Here is a 24,658-nt window from a genome sequence, read left to right as displayed (position 1 = left end):
GCAGACGAGTTGGGTATTTGCCCCCCCCCCCCACCCCCTTCCCATTTTAATAAGAAAATGTTTTATATTTTAGCAAAATTGATAAGCAAAAAGGAACATATCATAGCCTTGAACCCAAACTTTTTTTCTCTGACCTCACACACTGTTCTTAGATCTCCAGATCAGCACATGTTCATATGCTGTATATGTAAAGTTTATTTACAAGTAGATACTAATGTATTAACAATACCTTTAATTACATGCCTGTAGTCTTATAGGTAATGTGAAAAAAACATGTAAAGTTGAAACATGTTTTGCTTGACACTATATTTTTCATATGTTATATTACCTACTATTGATGCAGTGGGTTAAATTTCTGTATAGTGTAATGAAATACGGAAATTTTACTTATAGATTTTCCACGTTTGTGCAAGTAATTACTGCACTTTCAAGAATGTGTTTACTTCCGGTGGTATGAGAACGTCGCTGCTGAAGTAAGTTGTTTCACTTTTAACAATAATCTTATTTAAGGCCGATCTCCTATCACTACTCACTTTTTAACTGGATAAACAACTTTGTGACTGGCCAAAATAATAATTGATGAAGTGAATATTTATTTTTAAAATATTCACTGATACTTAACATGTGAATAATGTACCATTGTGATTTTTTTTATACATGTACACGTCTATGGGTGTGTTGTAACCAAAAACTATTTTTGGTTTTGCCAAAATAGTTTTGAGCGTAAAGTTTTAAATTGTTTTTCAGACATACATTTACTGTTTACAGTAACATACATCATTATTAAATAGCGTTGTTTGTTTTGCTGCATGGGTAATAGCAACTTAATTCTGCATGCACATGTATGTTAATTAAAGAATCAGACCCCACAATAAAACTTCTAGATTTGATCACAAATGTTTCTCAATGCAATACTTCTGCAGTGTTCATGTACATTTTTTCATATACATACATGTATGTACAATTACATTGGATATGAGAATTGGATTGAATGTGTGATTGTAGTTAAATGTTTTGGCATATACATGTATTTCATGAACTTAGGATGGAAGTTTCTCAAATAGACCTTAATTGTACTAGTCCAAATCACAAAACTGAAATCTTACAATATGCTAGCGAACAGAAACAACAACCAGCAAGAGGCATCCTACCCAATTCAGACACATTATTCTAATTTAAAGCCAACCAATTGTCCAGTATCTCTTACATTTATAAACAATGTAGCAGAAAAGCACATCTACCAACATTAGAGTCTGTTGTGTTATCTGGTCAGGATTTAATCAAATACAGGACCTCCTACAATCAAGATGGTACTCCGAGTTTGCTCTGACATCCAAAGGCTGATTTGCCAGACAGGCTAGGGCATTGTAAAGTCAGAGCTTGTCCCATATCAAAAACTCAGGATTTTGCACACCGTTTTTGTATGTGTTTGAAGGCAATAATTTACTATATGTACATTATTGTCTCTTGAAAAGTTTTAACTAGGTATGTAATAAAAGTTTATACTTTTAACAATGTTATGTGGATGCTTTTCAGCAGTAATTGGTGCTATGAAGATGAAAATTGAATAAGAAAATAACAAAATATCATGATCTTGAACTTTATTAATAGTTTTTTTTTAAACTAAGCAGTGTACAGATTACATACAGAATGAAAACCATTCAATAGTGTTTTCTGTTCATGCAACAACGAGTAACTGTCTTTCTTTGAATTTACATAACTTAAAGTATCAACCCAAACCCGGTGTTTTTTATATGAGACAAGTCTGACATCCCACGGTCCCTGTTCCTTTGGCAAACTTAGAGCAATCTCGGACTATCAAGGCGGTTACCGAGTTGAAATAAAGTACCTAACCAAAAAAAACAGGCCCAATATGGGGGATTGGGCATAATATATTGCCTCATTATGGATTTTTTACTTCTGGCGACTATAGCTTTTATTTCTTGGAATAAATTTCCTTATGGCAGTTATCTGAAGTAAGAAAATAAAAATTTTAATTTTTAGCATTATATACATGTAAATTTTCCTCATTCTACATAACTGGTTAATAAAAGTGTCTTATAATTTGTGATTTGCAATTATATGTATCCTTGCCTCAGTCCAATACGACTGTCGTTGCACAAAATACTGAGCCAATATGGAAAACATAGATAAATCCAACAATATTGCACTATGTCACAGGCTAGGGAACATATGTACATGTACAATGTATATCAATACAAGGATGCACGTACAATTACATGTATATTACCCAAAATACATAGTATTGCAATATAACACCTGTTATTTCATATTGGAGTTAAAATTTGATTTTTAAAGTGCCCTTTTAGTATCATTATGGATTTAAAGTGATATGCTTATACAATGCAGTTAATGACGTTAAAGGTTTCCTATTGCCTGGGACAAGTAAAACACCCAATCAGACAAGTAAAAGTTATATTATACCTGCCCCGAGGACAACCAAATTGCTTTAATTTTTTAACATGCATTTACTGAAGGACAACCTAGGTTTGGGCAAGTAGAATTTTCATCACTTTGTCCAATAGGATAAGGTTAATAAAATGATAACATCATACCCTGCAATGTACTTGTATATGCACTGGCTATAAAGTACACAATTACTGTATGACTTGTTTTACATTACAGATGGATGCTTTTTTTTCCTATAAAGGAAGTTTTTTTTCATATTTGTTGTTTGTATACAAACATTTCATATATATTTTGATATGTAGAATATTGATATTATTTTTTTTCTTTATTTTGTAGTGCAAGAAATAAATATGCTTTGACATATTTCTTATACCTGTATTTAACATCCATGTGTGTTTTAAACAAAGATCAATGGTAGATGTGGCCTATGATAATTTCTGACAGAAGGTAACATAAATCAGCAAGAGAAAATTATTAATAAACCACATTAATCTGTGGTGTCATTCCTTTCTTATAGGACTGAAAAAAAACTTGTAGTAATGTTATTATTGTGGTTGTCCATAGACATCTTCTTTTGGGGGGTTGGTTATGCAATTAACTTAAATATGAGGTAATTGATCTTTTTTTTTTAATTTTACAACAAGGCGCCAAACCACAACAGGAAGATTGGTATTGATTATGGGGTTTATGCCCCAAATATTTTGGAGGTCGTGACTAGAACAGATCACAAATTTACGGCCAAAAAAGGGCCAATTGGATTTTGGTCAATTTTTCATCCATATGTAAATATCTAATCACAATTAAATTAAAAAGCTACATGTATATCAAGCTTGAGTGATTTGTTAAATTTTTGTCCAAAGTGTTCAGCGTTCAGTCTTTGTAGTTGTATTAAGCAGTGCACTGTGAAGGATTTTATTCATTTAATTAATTGTAATATATGTACAGTACTGAATATGCTATAATCATGATAATACACTTTAGATTCTGGTGGTCATTCTTTTACAATATTTTTGTGAATTTTGTCAAACTTTTGCAGGTTTGAATATGGATTGGTCCATCATTTGTGGCCATGGGACTTGACAGAAGAGGATGAACCTACATGTAGCTGTGTTTAAATATCAATGGCAGTTTGAGAAGTTAGTAGTTAAATTAATCGTATTATTGTGATATTTAAAGTTTGGGCTGGTGTATTGGAATCACTCTCTCCCTGTCTGTCTATCTACTTGTCAGTCAACATATCCTTTAAGCACAACTAAATTACTCAATATTTAGGAAATGGTGTGTTTGATTTTCTTCAAACTATACACAGTTGTATTTACAATTGTTTGGTGGTCATTTTGGTGAAAATTAGCATAGTTGGATAATTTTATATAACCATGTCACATAGCACCAAATTAAATCTCAGAATATAAAGATGTAAGCCAGGAGAATTTCTAAATGTATGCATGATTTATACATGTACCATAACAGAACATTCAAACACTCAGTCAGCCATTGAAAAGATTTATCTTAAACTGTACATGGATAAAACCAATATAAGAAATAAATTAATCTAACTTGAGGCCAATTGTAAGACAACAACCCTCTCAGCATAATATGCATATTCATGCTGTCTTCCTGTTTTAATCCTAGGTCAGGGTAAATGTAGTTTTGGTCAATAGAGTTATGATGTACATGTAATTATATGCCTTTTAAAATAAATTGTTGACAAATACTTGAAAAATATGTTATTTAGCACTATTCAAAACTCTTGATGACTATTATTTTATTTTAGGAATCTGCTACACTGCTTTGCAGGGACCTGTCTGTCTGTTGCACGTTAGGTTATTATACCTCTGTGGTATGTATAGTGATCTCGAGTTTGTCAGTCAGTCTGTTGCACGTTAGGTTAGGTTATTATACCTCTACGGCTCTCGTTAATTTGTCAAGTATGTATAGTGATTTCTAGTCTGTCTGTCTGTTGCACGTTAGGTTATTATACCCCTTTGGCTCTTGTTATTTGTCAAGTATCTATAGTGATTTCGTGTCTGTCTGTCTGTCTGTCGCACGTTAGGTTATTATACCTCTATGGCTTTTGTTAATTTGCCAAGTATGTATAGTGATCTTGTGTCTGTCTGTCTGTCTCACATTAGGTTATTATACCTCTATGGCTCTTGTTAAATTGTCAACTATGTATAGTGATCTTCTGTCTGTCTGTCTGTCACTGGGTAGGTTATTATACCTCTATGACTCTTGTTAATTTGTTAAGTATGTATAGTGATCTCGTGTCTGTCGTTTGTCAGTGATTTCATGTTTGTTTTGTTGACTGTCTGTTACAAGTTAGGTTTTGAGGTATGTTGATGCCTTTGGTTTATAGTTAAGTGTAAGGAGTGATCTCATGTCAGTCTGTCTGTCTGTCACACTTAATGTTTGTAGGTTGGCTTTGTACATTTGATTAATTTGTCATGTGTGAACAGTGATATCATGGCAGTCTGTCTGTCTGTTACATGTTAGGTTTGGAGATAGTTTGTATACATTAGGTTGTTTGGTCATGTGTATAAAATGATCTCATGTTAGTCAGTCTGTCTGTCTGTCACACTTAATGTTTGTAGGTTGGCTTTGTACATTTGATTAATTTGTCATGTGTGAACAGTGATATCATGGCAGTCTGTCTGTCTGTTACATGTTAGGTTTGGAGATAGTTTGTATACATTAGGTTGTTTGGTCATGTGTATAAAATGATCTCATGTTAGTCAGTCTGTCTGTCTGTCACACTTAATATTTGTAGGTTGGTTTTGTACATTTGATTAATTTGTCATGTGTGAACAGTGATATCATGGCAGTCTGTCTGTCTGTTACATGTTAGGTTTGGAGATAGTTTGTATACATTAGGTTGTTTGGTCATGTGTATAAAATGATCTCATGTTAGTCTGTCTATTTGTCTGTCACTCTTAAGGTTTGAAGGTAGTTTTTATACATTCTGTTAATTAGTCATGTGCATCTCATGTTAGTCTATCTGTCTGTGTTACGTTGGGTTTGGAGGTAGTCTTTATACCTCTTGTTAATTAGTTTAGTGTATTAACAGAATTTAGACTTCAAAATTAGTTCCATATAGACAGTTGTTTGGTACAATTAAACAGATATGATGATATGTATACCCCATGCAACCAAGTTGTGAAGGGTATAATATTTTTTGCCTGTTAGTCCATCATTAGTTTTCCAGACTTTTTTTTCTAAACACTTGCAGATATTAAGCTGATGTATGCGAGACTACCATCATAATAAACAGATTATGTTTAGTTTTAGTTGATTTTTACCGAAATTTGGTTTTGGGACTTTTTTTTCTAAATGCTTACAGATATCGAGCTGATATTTGGTATGTACCTCTACCATGATGAGTATCTAAAGTTTTTTTTTTTTTCTGCTCCGCTGACTTGTACCAAAATAACAGGCCTTAGAATTAGCCATTTCTTTAAATCAATAGTTTTCAGGACTTTTTTTCTCAAAACTCTCAGATATCGAGCTGATGTTTGGTATGTGAGTTTATAATGTATCATGATCAGTTACAGATCAAGTTTATGTTAAGTTGAGATAAGGTTCTTTATATTAAAACGTGTCTGTTATAGATAGGTATTCAGGTTATTCAGGTTCAGTTAAGACAGGGTTTAGTGTTCTGTTTTAGATATAAGAATCAAAATTTAAGATCATTAGTTCACTGTTTAGTATTAGATATTAAGGTCATTCGTTCACTTGTTACAGATTTTATGCATGGAAGTACAGCGTTCTTATTCTTGTTCTTCTTTTTCAGGACATTTGTATATCTAGTGGCGTTGAAGAATTTGTCAGATGGAATCAAAGTCTGCTTTCATCTCAATTGTTCCATGTTCATCTTGACTGTGTATATATCATCTTCTAGTACTATGTGCATGGGGCTGTTTGAGATTATGGCATTTCATCATCATCGGTAAATTCAGCAACTGGGGACCTACCATAGAATTTTTTCTCTTCAATCTTCCAAAATGGATTTCGACTCTCCCTTTCTAAAGACAAATGTAAGACCAGCTCGACCTCTTGAGTATTCTTAAATATATTTAGCTCCTCCTTTTTTAGACCGGCCTAACCCTTAGTTTTTCAGACCAGCCTAACCCTCTTTTTTTTAAGACCAGCCTAACCCTCCTTTTTTACGAACAGCTTAACCATCTTTTTTTAAGACCAGTCTGACCCTCTTTTTTGGTTAAAGTATAACCAGTGAGGATCATCTTGTTACATTTCTGATGTATTTTTTTAGTGTAATAAACTCAGAAGTGATTAAGGCTTTCCAAATCTGTAGGGTTTAGACTATTTGATATGACAATTTGCATTACAATTCACATATAACACAAACAAACAGTGGTACTAACTAACAATCTGTCCCATTAATTCAATTAGCTACTAAATGAACAGTCAATTTCAGTAACTTTTCTTTAGAATACTGAACTGAAATTCTCACGTGTTTCACTAACCTGAGACAGTTTATACTACTTTCAGGTCTTGGGCAAACTGCTTAAGGCACAAACTGAATTGACGAAGGAATGCCACAATATTTATTTATATATGAGCATTATTTGTTAAAATTACTTAATGAGAAATCTATCTAAATCTATATATTTCAAATTTAAAATTGGCTCGGTTAAGACTTATATCGGTGGTTGGTTTTCTAAGGTTCCAAAACGTACATTTACACTGATATAAAGATCCTTTAAAAAGTGTTTGGTTTAGACAGGTTTCACTGTATATGAAACCATCTTAGTTTTGTGTCAAATAAAATTTTTTTTTAATGTGAAGTGAAAACTTTCTTGAATTACCTCCCTTAGACCATTCTTTATCTTCTCTCCAAATTGCTTTTAATATTTATAATGATTATAATTGAAAACTTCTTTTACAACCCAAGGAAAACTTAAGTCCAACACTGTATGCAGGTTAGGTACTGAATCTTTTTTTAATACTGAAGGGAAAGTGGGTGGGGTCGGATAATTTGGAGAAAAGTAATTTTCCAAATTTTAGCCATTTTTTCTCTTCATTTTCTCAAGCATTGACAGAAAAAAATTATAAATCAATATTTCCCTATTAGTTTACAATGAATATTTACAAATATCAAAACATGGCCTTGTGAATTGCCTTTTTTTTTCAACCCGAGATCTTGATATCGGCTGGTCAGACAATATCAATCAAGGGCTGATAACAAGGGCAATATTAAAATGGCTGTACATATACTGTTTATCGCATACTTTTTTTTTACCAGTAATGGGTTATTTATCAATTTTTCTTATTATAAATTATAAAAGACTAGCAGATAAATCATGTGGTCTATTCTATTATGTTTTTACTGCATTTGACTTTTCTCTGTGTTTATAGCAGAATTACTCTTCATTATGACAGGTGATTATTGTTTATCACCAATTCAGCATAAAATGAAGAAGAAAGAAGTAGTGCGTAGAAAAAAAAAAAACAAAAAAAAAAACTATGAAAAATTGAATTTTGCCTCAATGAGGTATAAAAAGTAGCCAAAAAATACAAAAATGCTTCAGTTTATTTCTTGGCAACAAAAATATTCCGAAATAGAAGGTATAAGGGTACCTGAAAATCAAAGTTTGGTTGATTAGTGGGGGGGGGGGTGGACCGGGTTATCTCAGCTCTCATGCTATAGGTTCACGTTCCTTGTACAAATTGTGTGGCACATACCATTTTTGTACTGAGGGGGGAGGCTTGGTTTGTTATAATAAAATAAAGATTACTCAAATTTTAGCCAAAAGTATTTTACTCAGTCATTGATTTAATAAAAAATATTAATATTGTTTAATATTTCCACAATCCTTTAATAATGTAGATATTCAAGTACAATTTTTAACTACTGCTGCTGAAAAAAGAAATACTTTTCGTGCCAGGGCAAAAAATAACTCAACATTAAATCCGAGCCCCTCTCAAAAAGAAAATGGCCTGTGTCTTATTTTCATACTAAGCAAAAGAAATGCTTCACAGGGCAATGCTTGATTAGAATGCAGAGGTCTACTCATGAACAGTTGGGCCAAAATTTTACACGCTTTTCAAGCTTGATACAGATCGCAATTTTAATAGCTATTAGATAGGAAAAGAACTTGACTAAAGTCCCTGTTTTGCCCTTTATTCCTCAATAAGCACAACCCCCACAATCAATCCAAGCCTTTCTTTTAAGGATGGGTATATCACCTTGAGGTACATTTATAAGATCCATTCATCTTTACTCAAGCTTTTATCTGCAAAACGGGAAAATGTTTGTTTCTGATCCCTCATTCGTAATAAGTTCAAGTTAAAACCCCTAAAATCAATCCCAGGCTTTCTTTAGTGGTTTAATTTCATGAAGATCCATAAAATCAATGTATACTCAAGTTATTGTTCAAACATGAAATATCTACAGACGACAATAACGAAACTGACGACAGCATGATACCATTATTCCACCACAGACGGCGACAACAACGGCATGATACCATTATTCCACGGCAGTCGACAATGACGAAACTGACCACAGCGTGGTACCATTATTCCATCGCAGACAACAATGACAAAATTGACTATAGCATGATACCATTATTCCACCGCAGACAGCAAAGTCGAACTGACGACAGTGTGATACCATTATTCCACAGCAGATGACAATTACGACACGGATGTAAGTGTGGTACCATTATTCCACCACAGACAACAATGACGCAACTGACTATAGCATGCTACCATTATTCCATGGCAGTCGACAATGACGAAACTGACCACAGTGTGGTACTATTATTTCAATACAGACAACAATGACGAAATTGAATATAGCATGATACCATTAGTTCACCGCAGACAGCAATGACGAACAGACGACAGTGTGATACCATTATTCCACCGCAAACGACAATTACGACACTGATGAAAGTGTGGTACCATTATTCCACCACAGATAACAATGACAAAACTGACTATAGCTTAAACCATTATTCCAACGCAGAGGACAATGACGAAACGACATCATGATTCCATTATTCCACCACAGACGACGATGACGAACTGAAGACAGCGTGATACCATTATACCACAACAAACAACAATGACTAAACTAACGACAGTGTGGTACCATTATTCCACCACAGATGACAAAGCTGACTATAACATTATACCATTATTCCACCGAAGAAGACAATGACGAAACTGACGACATCATGATACCATTACTAAACGGCTGATGGCACTGACGAACTAATGACAGCCTGATACAATTATTCCACCGCAATCAACAATGATGAAACTGACTATAGCAAGATACCATTATTAACATGGCAGACGAAAATGAAGAAACTGACAACAGCATGATACCATTATTCAACGGCAGACGACAAAAATGAACCGACGACAGCGTGATACCATTATTCCACCGCAGTTAATTATCTGTTACCAACTTTCCTAGTGTAAAATGTTGTTATACTAGTGAAATTGAAAGGAACCCTCTTTTATAAGGTCTCCAACACGGACCTCTTTAGTAGATACAATCAGGAAGACATGACCTCTTTAGTACATGAAGATACAATTAGGAAGACATCTGGCCAGAGACAGGCAAGGACATTAAAATTAGCCCCTAAGGGCAAACAAAAAGAGATTTACGTAAAATATGTTTTATTTTTTTACATGAGCAGTGTGAATACTATTACAAGTCTATTTACACAAAACAATTTCAGATTTACTTGGATTAGAACTAAAATTCTGGATACATGAAAAATTCAAAAGCAATAACTCTTCTCTTCTATAGATAAGTTAAATAAAATCAGACTAATTATGGAGGACTGCAATGGCTTGATAATGTTTCACAGTAATTTTGAATTGAAAGCATATCTAACTGATACATGATCAAAATTGACATACATGTATTATTAAGTTATTGCATTTATAACATTAGAACTTTTAACTTCTATAGCAATAAACAAAATTACAAAACATTCAAGTGGTAAATGTTGATAAAATATTGTAATAAAGTCTACAAAAAAGAACAAACAAACAAAAACAAAACGAGAAAAAAAAAACAACATAAGTCCCCACTATGAAAAAAAACTTGATGATTCAAACTAAAAGAAAATCCTACTACTGATGAATGGTGGACAACATTGACATGGAAGCAAAATGGATTATCTCCCTTAGAACTACCATGTAATACAATGTACTTTAGAATTATTAATATTATTGGACTGGATCTCTATTTAAACTAAATAATTAGCTGTAAGTTTTTAAAATAATCATGAAAAATGCATTTCCAAACCCCACAAATCTGACAATATAATTTTACTCAAGGATACTTTATTTGAAAAGACTATACTTTGACCTCTATATCAATGGATTTGTTCAGAATTATTTTTTAAGAGAATGTTTGAAAAAGCAATTTTTGACAGAATTAGCTGCTCAGGAAATTTTGTGTGCATTTTAGTGAGATTATAACGCACCTTACCAAAATAATATGAAAAATGTTAACTTTTTTTCTTTGATCCTGACAGTACAAATAGTCAAATTACACTTGCAAAACTACTGCCTGATTCTTACAGAGACTGCCACTTAATACATTCATTACATAATTCTGAAAAGAAAAAGATGAAAAAATGTACATGTATGTACATGTAAAAAAAAATCTCACTTGGTAGTACCCCCCCCCCCCCAGAAACTATCTAGGATACTAGGGTTTAAACATTCGGATGGAAAAACAAAGAAGGAGATGCACAATGGCATACATTAACAAATAATCTGGGAGAGTAACATCAACTTCCATTTAGCGGTTTCAGAGGTGTTGCGGATTTTAAGAGCCACCCCCACCTGTGATAGTTCCATTAAATTTTCCATTCAGCGGTTTCAAGGGAGTTGTAGATTAGAACAGAACTGACGAAAGGACACCATGATCACTAAATACATTATGTACATTTGTACATGTATATACCACTATTCAAGTGCCCTGTGGTGTGGTGTTCAAATAAAAAAAAACAAGCAATATTGACATATGACATATTCCAACATGTGTATACCCCCTCTCCACAGAAGTAAAACAAAACAAAACAAATACATATACATATATACATGTATAATCCTTCTATACATCAACGAAAAAAGCTACATTGTAAATAAAATATATAAAAAAAAATATAAAATTAAAAGCACATTTTTGGCAATTTGTTTACATTATACATGAAGGTTCATTTCTGCTCCTGAAAATACCAAATTGAAAATTTACATTCATGAAAACGGTAATAGATAGTGAATTACAACTCACTAGTATTTCAGTTTTGTTATTTTTATTACATTTTTTTTACAAACCTAAGCATTCTATAATTACTTACAGTTCCTTCAGTACAATGTACATGCATGTGATTTCTAAAATTTTAACTTTGAAATAAAAAAACTCTCTTTCACCTTAAAAAGTGAATTGAGAAAACAAACATTTTATGTTATACTTAATTCAGGCCAAACAAATCAGTCTTGTTTCCAGACTCGGTCAAACCCTATTGTTAAATGAAATAATTTTCCGACATATTGATTTATTTTGTTTGGCCTCATTTTCCCAATTTTAGCCAATTACCAATAATATTTTTAAATTTTGAATTCTCCAAAACTGAATGAATATTTACAAATGAATACTGCATGTACATGTATTTTAAAAGTGTTATTAATTTCACTCTTCAACATGCTGAAGAGTAAGTTCATACAAATAATCAAAACACAATATAGTATAATACATGTACAGATGAAAAACCTTTGATAGCTTAGTTCTACATAAACAAAAAGTTCTCACTAGAGAAAATAATTCCATTTAAATAAAAAAAGAATCCAAATAGTCTAGTATTTACAATTAGTGAACATAAGTTCCAGTTAAAGTAGAAAATATTTCAAACTTGAAGAAAAAAATATGAATATTCATGTAACTTCAGAAGGATTTAAACACGTACAGTACATAAAGAAATGTATTTAAAAAGTTTAAAAAATTACATTTGACTTGCATGTACAAATTTGTACATGTACAAGGATATCACAAATTGTAAAAGTTGAAGGTGAAATGTCTTGTAAAACAATTTAAATCATACATGTAGATAAAAATAAAATATAGTACATGTTTTCACATTACTTCTTTTACAGTTTCACTTTAAAATTTTTAAAGTAATTTTTTTTTATAAAAAGTCACTAAAAGGATACATACATGTACATGTATTCATAATATTCATAACTAAAATAAGTAATATTTGTTTACAGTTTCTAACATGTTCATTGTTTTAAAGAGTCTTTTAAAAGAATATACATGTATAATGTACATGTATGTATGATATTCATGACAAAATAACAAATACTTTCTACATCATTTGAGTATGACTAAATCCAATTTAGAAACATGAAAATGATAAATACAACTACAAGTATATACATGATCAAAAACAATTAAGTGAACATATTTTCACTGATGACACATCTAGATACATGTATTTGAAAAACTTGATGAAGACCAACACTTATTAATAAAGAAATATAAAATAATTTCCAAAAAATCATTCATTTTACTAAATAAACATATAATGTTTTTTTTTTTTTTTTAAAGATTTTTAATTAAGTTAATTACAAAATGTATTACATGTTTGTATATGTACATGTAAATAAAAAAGTAAAAAGTTATTAAATATAATTAATAAAGTCAGTCAATTAAAACATGTTTGTGAAAGTACTTCTTACAAAAAAAGGGGAAAATTTCTGATGTTGTTATAAAGATTTCTGATAAATTAAATTGTTATAAATTAAACATATTTTATTTACCTTTAAAATGAATTTGTTTAATAAATTAATATTATCCTAGTCCATCAAGAAAAAAAAATCATTCTACATGCACCATTCAAACTACATGTACATGTTATAGTCTGGTTAGCCATAAAGATACAAACTGGCATTGTTCATCACACGTATCATTCAACATAAGATTTTCCTATCAAATTGTCAGATTTCATTAGATTTGAACTAATTACAAAATACATGTATAAGTGTTAACATAATTGCAGTGGCGGATCCCGGGGTTCAGGGTGTAACCCCGCTCCCTGAATATTTTTAAAATTTTTGCATTCTATGGACCTTAATGAGCAAATAATAACCTGGCACCCCTCCCCTTTTTCAACCCCCCCCCCCCCCGTTAGTGCTAAATATATAAAATCAAATACACATACATATATATTTAAAACAACTGCCCCAAAAAAAATCAACATTTTATACCTAAATCAATGAACTGGAGATATTTCTGTTCAATAATATTGAAGTTGCAAGTACATGTAATCACTGTTGAAGGTAATTTAATGTCCTTTGTAGTATCTTTCAATAATATACATGTAATTCATATTTCACGAAAAAAGATAATAAAAGTTCAGAAATATATCAATCTTTAAAAAAAATCCATTTAAGTCGAAGCAAGGAAGCCTTACATGTATAAGGTCATTTTAAGGAGATCACATGTTGCCAAAAAATTAATTAATTCAAACCATGCTTAAAAAAATAGATTCCATGACTATACTTTTTTATTGCTGTTTTAAGAAAGTAATTTTTTAAAGACCTAAATACTGGGTATGAATAAATCACTAATACATTTACTTAATTTTTACCACATTAATATTTTGATTTTGTACATGTCTGGTGGTAGATATTTACATAAAGTAATACTACATGTAGTATAAGAATTTTTGATTTATAAAAAATATAATGTGCTAATTATTTTCGGTTTTTAAATAAGAAAAATCCATTTATTTAGAAAATGAAAATGCAATTATATACAACAAAAGCTAAAATTACATGTATTTTCAATGATGACACATCTAGATAGATGTACATGTATTTGACAATCTTGATGAAGACCAAAACTGACTGATAAAAAAAATTATAAAATAATTTTGTAAAAAAATATTCATTTTACCCTGTATTCAATATGAAATTTCTGTACCATTTGAAAGATTTTTTAATAAGTTAATAATGATCATATTTTTGTAATCTTATACCAGGATAAAAGTAGAAAACTCTGTCAGATATTGTTAAGATTTCTGAAAATGAAGCCCCAAAAAATGAAACGTGTTTCTTTTCTTTTAATCGAGTTAATTATCATATGAACAAATGTATGTTTACTTACATCTGATAATTTAGAAAGAATGTAGAAATGTCTGATATTTAAAATATTTTTAAAATTTATTTATTATTAATTTTATATAGATAAACAAAGCCTACATGTAAAAAATAAAACATGTTTACTTACCTTGAAATCGAATTAATCTCAATAATTTGTTTATCTCAGTTTTGATTCTCCATCAAAAGTCAATATACAGTAAATATCCTGACCACATTATTCAAATCAACAACAGTGAGGAGATGGGTCACTTTATCATAATGTACACACAGAGGGTTACACAACCCATCACCTCCACTGACTACAACTTCATGTTTATCTCCATCCCTTGAAATTAGTAATAAATTATGTTTGTTAAAATCACACACAAAAACATTGTTCTTTTCATCCATTGATATTCCACGAGGCCGTGACATTGTATTGTGATCCTTGAATGTAAAGATAACTCTGAGATCAGAATCTAGGACAGTAACTGTGTAAGGACAGGTATAACATATTCTGTTGCCATCTGTGTCTATATATGAATTACCACTAACAGTCTGGTCATCATGGAGTTTGTCTATTTTTTCTGTATCTATATTAATTTTTCGGATTCCTACCTGATGTACACAGAAGTATAAATGTCCATCACTATGTGTAATTCCCCAGACATCACTCTTTATCTGAAGTGTTTTAATGATTTTACTCCTGTCTACATCTATGATGGAGATTGTTTTATGGTGAGGATTAGAAACAGCAACATGGTTCTCATTGATGACTGTTACATCCTATACTGCTCCTTGTCCTCCATTAAATCTGACTGATGATTTGTGTTGACCATTACTGTGTAGTATGTTTACTACACCATTGAGATAATCAGTCAACACCAGGAGTCCATTAGGCAGCATACAACAACCAGGACACCGACCTTGATCTACTGTAAACTGTTGTTTAAGTGTCAGTTGTCTGGGGAATCTTGTCTTCACCTCTGCCAGACCTTTGTTTGGTTTGTTTATGTCTATGGAGGTTGCATTTTTTTCTTTTGATACTTTAATGTCACACAGAGTTTTTATTCCAAAAATTGTGTCGTCTGCTGTGATGTTTTCATTCATTTCTATGTCTGTATTATCCATGGCTCCTTTTTCAGATAATTTGTGTAAGATTTCTTCTGATTCTTGAACTTTTTTCTCAATTTTGTTTTGTTGCGATGAATGTTTGAAAATTTGATGCGTGGTTCTTAATGAGTTCCTCCTGTTCCAATAATTCACCAAGTTTTCTTTCATTTGATTCCAGGATTTTTGTGGTGGCTTTGATTTCATTTATGTTTGCATTTACAACTGACTCTAACTCTGACAGTGTTTTGTTTTCTAGTTTCTTTATTTGATCAATAAGACTTTGTGTTCTCTTTTTTATATTTGTTGATAATTCTTCCTTCTTAGTTTTCAGTATTTTCACATTTTCTTCTCTTTCAATGATTGCGGTCAAAAAAGTTTGATGAGTCGTTTTTAATGATATCCAAACATCTTCAAAAATGGCTGAAGATTTTACATTGCGGATCACATCGTCGATAGGTAGAGCGTCCTCACATTTTTTATTATATTGCAATAAACATTTATAACAGACAACGCAATCGTGAGACCTACAGTAATATTGATATTTTTGCTTGTGTTCTTCACAGTCAAGTTGAACTTTGTGGATAAAAGATGGTAATTTTAGGTAATCTTCATAAGGTATGATGCTGTGGTCCCTTGTTGTTTTTTGTACTCTGTGTTGCTCACTACATGTTGAACAGAGGGAATCCTCACATTGTGGACACCATACTTCAGGAGTGCTGGTCTTTTCTAATAACAGGCAGATGCTGCAGCTTTCAGATGCCATTTTACTGTAATATAAATAGAGAAGTATAAGATTTAATTCTTACTTCTTAAAATCAGATACATATAGCTTACTATAATCCCTTTTGGGATTTGGCAATGGTTATAATTTTTTTTTTATGGTGGTGGATAAATCTCCAGCGCCGAATCCCAGAATGGATTAAGCTTGTTACCAAATGTTTTTCTCTTAATAGACTTTTGAATGAGTTCAGACCTTTCATAGTGTGTTAACCCTCACGGAGCGTAGTGTATTGGTGGGGGGTTAAATTATCGTATCCAGTTTAAGCCCATACTGGTGGTCAAAATATTAAGCCTCTAGACCTTCATATTATAATATCTTTTGGGATTTGGGCACTGGGGATATTTTTTTGTGTTGACATTGCCATTGGTGGTCAAAGCAAAAAAAAAAAAAGAATTTTTCCTGCGCCGAATCCATACTTTTGAATGAGTTTAGACTTTCCATACAGTGCGTTAAGCCTCACGCCAGTCACGGAGTGTAGTGTAGGGGTTACATTAGCGTATCTAGTTACTCCTAGCTGCGAAACGTAGCTCTAACTATTTATTTGTATTTTCTTAACGTTAGATCGCAAAATCAAAAAAAAAGATCAAGAGCTACGATTTCGCAGCTAAGTTACTCCATACTGATGGTCAAAATACTAAGCTTCTAGACCTTGCCTTAGTTACGTACATGTACATGCATATCAAGCCCATGGTCGCGTTCTTCGTTACAAAAACTAATTCTTAGTTGTGATAACACGGGACACAGGTTTAAACTCTCAGGAATCTCAAAATTAAGTACTATCATGACATGTCTTGATTCGGCACAACCGTCATGTATATCAAGTTTGTAACTCAACAAGTTATTGAAGAACAAATGTTCGTATGACTTACAGACATGATGCAGCACAGTATGGGATTTAAATCAGCGGTGGTCCTGTATATACGTACCTATCAGACAGACGAGACGCGGACTCAGCTATTGATGACGTATGCCTGCGGGTCTCAATAATTTGCGACAAGAAGTGACAAAAAGCGACAAGAAACAACTAGTCGAATAGCGCCAAGACATTATTGTTTTTATTTAAAAACAGCAATACAATTGTTTATTTTTCAGGCAATAATGTGAAGATAAAAGGTTGTATAAAATATTTTCATTTTTCATTAAAGAAAAATAATTAAACAGAAAGAAATAAATCAATAGAGTTACAAGAAAACTGACTTCAAAATATGTCATTAAGATTCATTGAATATAAAAAGACATAATGAAGATAACAATGACAGGGAATTGTTTGTGTAAATTAAAATGCTAACATGTAAACAAGAAAATATTTAAAAAGCAAGGTTGTTTGAAATTTAACACAATATCGAGTTACCGGTAAAACTAATTACAACTATACGCCTTGTGTCAGTGGTTTGACAAAAAAACAACAAAAAACAAAAAAAAAAAAAAACCAAAAACAACAACCCCAAAACCCCAATGTTATATATATATATTCCCATTTTTTTAGAATAAGGCATATTGCTTATCTTGGTAATATGATGAAGGTGAAACCTTTTAACGCTCCCGAAGAAACATTAATTAAAAACAACTTTGATAATTTTTATAAACTCTGATTTGATATTTTATACTTATAACCTTCAAGTATGGCAAATTTTGTAATGATATATATTTGTCCTAAAGCATTTTACTGATTGTCGTGGTCTGATATGTCTATTAGGCGAAATGTCCGGCATTCATGAGGAATTTTTGGTTGTCATAGTCCGAAATGTCTTTAGGTCGAATTGTCCGAAACTGGTTAACATTATGGTCCTTATATTTGCGAAACGTCTTCAAGGATTTCTTTTGTTTCATTTAGTTTCGCTTCATTCTGTTCTATTTGGTCTAGTTAAATTATGTTTTTATAACGATTTGATTCATTTTTGAATTGATTCGTTTCGATTCTTTCTTTTATCGATTATTTTCGTTTCGTTTTGGTCCGTTTTTGTTTCGCAATTTTTATGACCCGAGAATTATGGGTAATATTGATTACGTAGTTTTCGTAAACATCTGGACGCCATACTGCAGACTATAATGCCAACCATATCTTGGAAAATCTATGATTCGATTTGTATTTAATTATCGAAACTAGCAAATATTTTCCGAGACTGGTTTAGCTCTCAATCACACATTTACAAGTATACGCAAATGCAGCTGCCATTATGCTGTTTTTCAGCTCCTGAAAATGCAGGTACAAACCGGATATTGATGCTTTTTCTTGCCATAAGTATACAGAACCAAGTTGATAATAAAACCATAAACCATATTTTTTTCAAGTTATCATATCTTTCTAGATTTTTATTTCAAATAAAGTTTTCTCTCCTCATTAAGAGATGTACATGTAAAACATAGTGATATCCTTCACCAATTTCTTAAGAGTTGCATATATTGCATTTTCTCTTTTCTCCAGAAATGCGGCGCCATCTGCCAGATGCTATAGGCAGCTTATGGTTTGTGGTTCGGAATCTAAAAAGAGTGATACAATTGCTATCTCGTAAAATCATTAGATAATTCTCAAACTCAAAACTATTTTTATAAAGTCTATAATTCAGAGCTTTCGGCGACTCTTGAATGTCAGATTGTCAATGTTGTTTAAATTGATCTATAAGTGTTAGTTTTAATGAGATAACTAACCAAGATATTCTAGTAAAATATTGGTTATTCCATACATTTGATTTACCACAATTATCTACGATGGATTTCACATAATTAAGCCACATATAATTATTATTGAAATTCTTATGACAAAGTCTATATAAAATGAAATGTAATTTACTTTCCTTCCCTTTAATAAGTTTTGCCCAATATTTGACAACTCTTAGTTTAATGCATATATCAAGCGGGTATTTCCCTAGCTACCCATAAATCATGAAATCTGGCGTCGAATTACTTGCATTTAGCAGAAGTGTACAAAATTTAAGGTGAACTCTCTCTATCACGGAATTATTCCCTGCCCCCACACCTCACAACCATAGAGTAATATGGATTTAATAACTTTATCATACATATCTAGCTGACAATCAATATATAAGTAATGTAATCTCCCTTTACGAAAAATGTCATACATTGCACGGGTGGCCTTCTCTGCAATATATTTTTTTGGCTTTGAGAAAGCTATACTAGATTTAGAGAAAAAAAAGCCTAAGTATGTGAAGTCGTTAAATATTTCTATTTCAACTGATATACTTTTCAGACCAATAATGTTTTTACTATACATAAATCTTCCAAGTCATTTACATATAATGAAAATAGTGCAGGGGACAAATTTTCTCCTTGTCTAACACCTATAATACAGGGAAATAATCTGAATGTTCTCTACCATTAAAAATACGAGATTTTACATTTCTATACATGTTAACAATAACATAAAATATCTTACCATTAATTGATGAGTTTAGCAGTTGTGTCTATAAACCAGGACGCCAAACCGTGTCAAAGGCCTTAGCAAACTCAATCAAGGCAGAGTTTTTTCTTCTTTTGTCTTTTGAAGCAATTCATTCAACAAATGTAAAGTAAAAATTTTGTCAATAGTTGAATAACCATGTCTGAAGCCAAATTAGTTCTCATTAAGTAAAAGATAATTTTCTAAAAAGGCATTTAGCCTAAATTCAAAGCTGATGCGACTAATTTTCCCATACAGCTTAAAATAGTTATGGGTTTATAGTTTTTTATCTGATTTGTCTCCCCTATTTTTATAAAATGGAATAATATTGCCATCTAGCCAACTTTCTGGTACTATACCAGAATTAAATGCAATATTAAAAAATTTATGTATAGGGGCATAAGAATATGACAAGTATTTGTAGTATACTCAATAATTATTAAATCATCGCCACAGGCTTTACCATTTTTTAAATTTTAAACACATTTTAAAATTTCATTTCCAGACATCTCATCACTGATAACTGAATTTGAATCTTCATCATCGCTATGCGGATTCGGAGTTTGAACCTTGTCGTCATCGGCGCTATTTAAATCTTTGAAAAAGTTAAACAAGGAATCAATGGAAATTTCCGGAGCTTTTCTGGTGCGATTTGAGTTTAATATATTCCTAATATTCCTTTCAACTTCTGAGAGCTTTAAGCTTTTTTTCTCATTTGACGTCGATGTGTAATCATTGCCTTGTTTATTTTATACTTGTATTCTTTTTCCTTTGTCTTCAGATCAGGCATGTGTAAAGAAGATCTATTACACTTGTGACGTCTCTTAGCTACAAGGAAAGCTTTTCTCTTTTCCCAACACTCTTGACTAAGCAAAGGCTTACTTTCTTTGCGGTTGTCGCGTTCATCAGTAGAATGTTGAGGATAGTATGAACCAAATAAAAGGTTCTGCAGGTTCAATCAAAATATTATTAATATCATACACTAATTCGTTGACGTCATTTCGAGTCAAAGCAACTGTATCAACCCGACTCAAATGCAGAATCATACTATTTACTTTTGACACATCTATGCATGCTTTATATTCCTCTGCTTTATCATTATCCCATTTTTAAAAAATTGTCTTATAATTACAGTCAACACTTACAGTACCCTCTTTGTAAAGGTCATAAGCAGGTGTAAAATATTGAGCTAAAGAAATGGGACAATGGGCATCAGAGTACAATGATGAGAAATCTAGTACATGTAAAGTACCAACATAAGGTAGAAAATAAACAGAATAAATACAATAATCTACAACACTTGATTGTCTACAAGTAAAAATTGCGTTTTTGTCACCATTAACTCTACCATTTAGAATAAATAAGTTATTATTTTTGCAAAACTCCAACAATTGATTTCCATAATTTGTTTTTACAGAGTCCATACTATTTCGAATGTACAAATATCATACTGAGGTAACATGTTAGCGTAGTTTACTGTATTATCAAAAGGACTATGGTTATCATTCACAACTTCCATAAAATCACGATCTGTACCAGTTCTTCCATTGGAATATCCATTTAGGAGAAAATTTTGAGAAAATTTCAAAAATTCTTGTTCTAATTCATTAAAGGAATTTTCTGCCCTGTACAAAGAATTTTCAGGAGTTCTATAAACATTTCCAATAATAACATCATCGTTTATATTAAACAAAGTTTTTAAGGCTTTAAACCATGACATAAGCTTACTTTCAGATTCTACAGTTTAAATAAAATTATCATATTCAGTTTTCTATTCAAAGGTAATACCTCCGGATTTAACTCTCTTAAACGGTTTTCTGTTTTAAGAACAAAATTATACCCTGGTATGTTTGTTTTATCTAAATCATCAGTCTTAGATTCCAAAATGATGATAAAACCATAACAGTTTACTAAATCTATAAATTCAGGATAGTTAGCTTTTTTTCAATATGCCATCACAATTTATAGTTAATATTTTAATATTTGCATGTTCATCAATCAAAGAGGTTCCACAGTCATTATTTGAATTTCTTCGGGTGTCCAAATACCGACTTGGCGTTGATGAAATGCGTCGGCGCTTAGAGTTGCGGGTATCAGGCGTGGATCTTGTCGCATCCCCGTGAGTTTTTGGTCTAGTATACATTGAGTCATCCGATGGTTGATCCTCATACACTACTCCGTCTACGTATAACACGTCACGCACAAGTCTTACTCGGCATCCTTGCTTTCGCTTCTCTTTAAGTATTGGGTATAAACTACGCCTGGCCTGTTTAATTTCTTCTGAAAATTGGCGGTTAATTCCAAAGGGAGTACCTTTCAGTCTATATGCATTTGACAAGACAGTTTCTAGATCTTTCATGTATAGAAATCGAGCTATGATTGGTCTCGGTCTACCTTTATGCGCTTTCTCATACCGATGCACATTGCCCAAAGCCAAGTAGTAGTTAATACGTAGGTTTTTCTTAATACATGATTATATTACGTATTCAGTATTTTGAACTAAGTTCTTCTATAACAATGCATGTTGCTACATTTTTTCATTCATTAAGTATCAGTCCGCATAAAATTCAGACACTACCAATGGTAAAGTGATTCATGGTCAAGAAAAAACCAGCAAAAAAACGATGCTTTTCTAGTCTACATATCCTATATTTTTACACAACAACCTTTTCTGCATACAGATTTGCACTTTATAGAAAATCAAACATTTATCTCCCACTAAAATCAACCAGATGAAGCCAAATCGAGAACGAAAACTCTTGCAAAGTTTGCAATACGACGATTATTTGAGGCATACAAACGATCGATATAAATTGATTCAGTACATGATTACTTTGATTCTACAACATGAATCAACTATACCATTGATAGGCAGTGTCTGAATTCTATGTGGACTGGTACTTGAATATACTTGTTTATAGACGAATGTATGTGGCAGAACTTATTTTGTTTTGATACCCCCCCCCCAAAAAAAAAAAAAAAAAAAATCCTAGTCTTAGTACAGTCTTAAAGTTTGACCCTTGACATTTATCGACAGTTATGAAATAATTAAGTACGGACAATATAGGAAGATTGTACAATGAACTGAAGTAAAAGCTGAATGGAAAAGTAAATCTTACTCTTTACTGGTCAGTATTCCCAATTAGCACGAAGTTAACTTCTTTGAACGTCAACGAGGATAACGCCCTGTTGTTACGGTATGGAATGTTATCTTTTTACTTCCTGGTAGAACTTAACCGATTACACACGATTGGTTGACCTTTAAGGTCTCAGTATCGTATTAATTTTCCCATAGACTTCTATAGTGAAGTGCATATTTTTAGGATTTAAAAAAAATATGCAAATTGATTCAATAAAACTTTCACTGATGTAGCATTTCTAAGGACATGTGAAAAAATAATTTCCCGCAATGAAAATAGGGGGAGTCCACGAAGATCGGACGGAAAAGTAGTCTTGAACTATAAATAGCCATTTTCCCTACTTTCACTTTCGTTTTGCACTCACCAAACCAACCTTTTCAGTGGAACATTTTTATGATATTATATTAGATTTTCTTTTAAAAAAGTTCTTCATCTTACAGTGTGATGTTTGCTCTATTTTATAAGTCATTGTTCATATCTTTTGACAAACCATTAGTTTGTAGAGAGGCAAAAAAAAATGCACTATATTTTTATAGCATCCATGTTTTGACGTACACCCGTTATGATTGATTGATTGATTGTTGGGGTTTAACGTCTGAGCAGCAATGTTTCAGCTATATTCAGACGATGATTTTTGTTTGTTTGTTTATTGGGGTTTAACGTCCGAGCAGCAATATTTCAGCTATATTCATGAAATGATGATGAAATGAACATGAAATGAAAAAAAAAAGGATGGGTCACAAGGACAATAGGGTCGACAAATTTTGATTGCCACTGGAAAAAGGGGGTGGGTGGGTAAGGTCGGGCAATTTAGCCTCCTGTGGCGGAGCGCAAAGGTTCCTACTCCTATCGAATACCACAGCAGGGTTCTTTAACGTGCGAAGAACGTGGCATCTTTCCCAACACGGTGCACCACTATGGTTTGCGGTCAGGTTTTCCGTATTATAGCCTGACAACTCCAGCATGTTACACGCCAGGGGTATCCCATTCCACCACCTAGTGCACACATCCCAGTTGCTCTGTGGGCAGAGCGCCTAGCCCCCGGCTAGGATTCTGAGCACTATTTAGTCGCCTTATACGACAAGCTTAGCGCTGCTGCAGGCCTATTCTTTTAACACCCGGACCTGCACGGGGCTTCAGACGATGAACATGAAACGGATGATAAAATGAACATGAAATGATGATGAAATGGAAAACGGGATGGGACACAAGGACAGTAGGGTCGACAAATTTTGATTTCCACTAGCAAAAGGGAGGGATGGGTAAGGTTGGGCAATTTAGCCTCTTGTGGCGGAGCGCAAAGGTTCCTACTCCTATCGAATACCACAGCAGGGTTCTTTAACGTGCGAGGAACGTGGCATCTTTCCCAACACGGTGCACCACTATGGTTTGCGGTCAGGTTTTCCGTATTATAGCCTGACAACCCCAGCATGTAACACGCCAGGGGTACCCCATTCCACCACCTGGGGCACACATCCCAGTTGCTCTGTGGGCAGAGCGCCTAGCCCCCGGCTAGGTTTCTGAGCACTATTTAGTCGCCTTTTACGACAAGCTTAGCGCTGCTGCAGGCCTATTCTTTTGACACCCGGACCTGCACGGGGCCTGATGTGAATGAATTCAATCCGAGAGGTATATTGGACCTGAACAACAATCATGACAACGAAG

General features: G+C 32.6%; 1 protein-coding gene and 1 long non-coding RNA gene across 3 annotated transcripts; one reads left to right on the top strand and one right to left on the bottom strand.

The window, feature by feature from the left end:
* The first annotated feature begins 399 nt into the window (after window positions 1-399).
* LOC148596964 (uncharacterized) lies at window positions 400-7,166 on the top strand. The gene is made up of 5 exons (XR_015919091.1): window positions 400-473; window positions 2,767-2,877; window positions 3,467-3,566; window positions 4,205-4,270; window positions 6,218-7,166. It is a non-coding gene; the product is annotated as an uncharacterized LOC148596964 (long non-coding RNA).
* Window positions 7,167-10,069: 2,903 nt separating this feature from the next.
* LOC148596963 (uncharacterized) lies at window positions 10,070-23,085 on the bottom strand. 2 transcript variants are annotated; one of them, XM_088563269.1, is made up of 2 exons: window positions 22,973-23,085; window positions 10,070-16,442 (listed from the first exon to the last, which is right to left on the bottom strand). In XM_088563269.1, exon 2 carries the CDS (start codon window positions 15,877-15,879, stop codon window positions 15,349-15,351), a length of 531 nt encoding a protein of 176 aa, XP_088419395.1. In that variant the 5' UTR covers window positions 15,880-16,442; window positions 22,973-23,085; the 3' UTR covers window positions 10,070-15,348. The 2 variants fall into 2 exon arrangements, with proteins under 2 accessions (XP_088419395.1, XP_088419394.1); XM_088563268.1 differs by lacking the exon at window positions 22,973-23,085 and adding an exon at window positions 19,851-22,906.
* Between the last annotated feature and the right edge of the window lie 1,573 nt (window positions 23,086-24,658).

The sequence above is a fragment of the Perna viridis genome, chromosome 15, assembly GCF_037379345.1.
Source record: "Perna viridis isolate PV_CMFRI_1.1 ecotype Kerala chromosome 15, ASM3737934v1, whole genome shotgun sequence".
Lineage (NCBI taxonomy): Eukaryota > Metazoa > Mollusca > Bivalvia > Mytilida > Mytilidae > Perna > Perna viridis.
Note: the sequence above shows the minus strand (reverse complement) of the source record. Positions and strands in the feature narration are given on the sequence as shown.

Bases quoted from the DNA above. Each gene is read 5' to 3' on its own strand.
- LOC148596963 (XM_088563269.1), bottom strand. From the start codon at position 15,879: ATGAAATCAAAGCCACCACAAAAATCCTGGAATCAAATGAAAGAAAAC.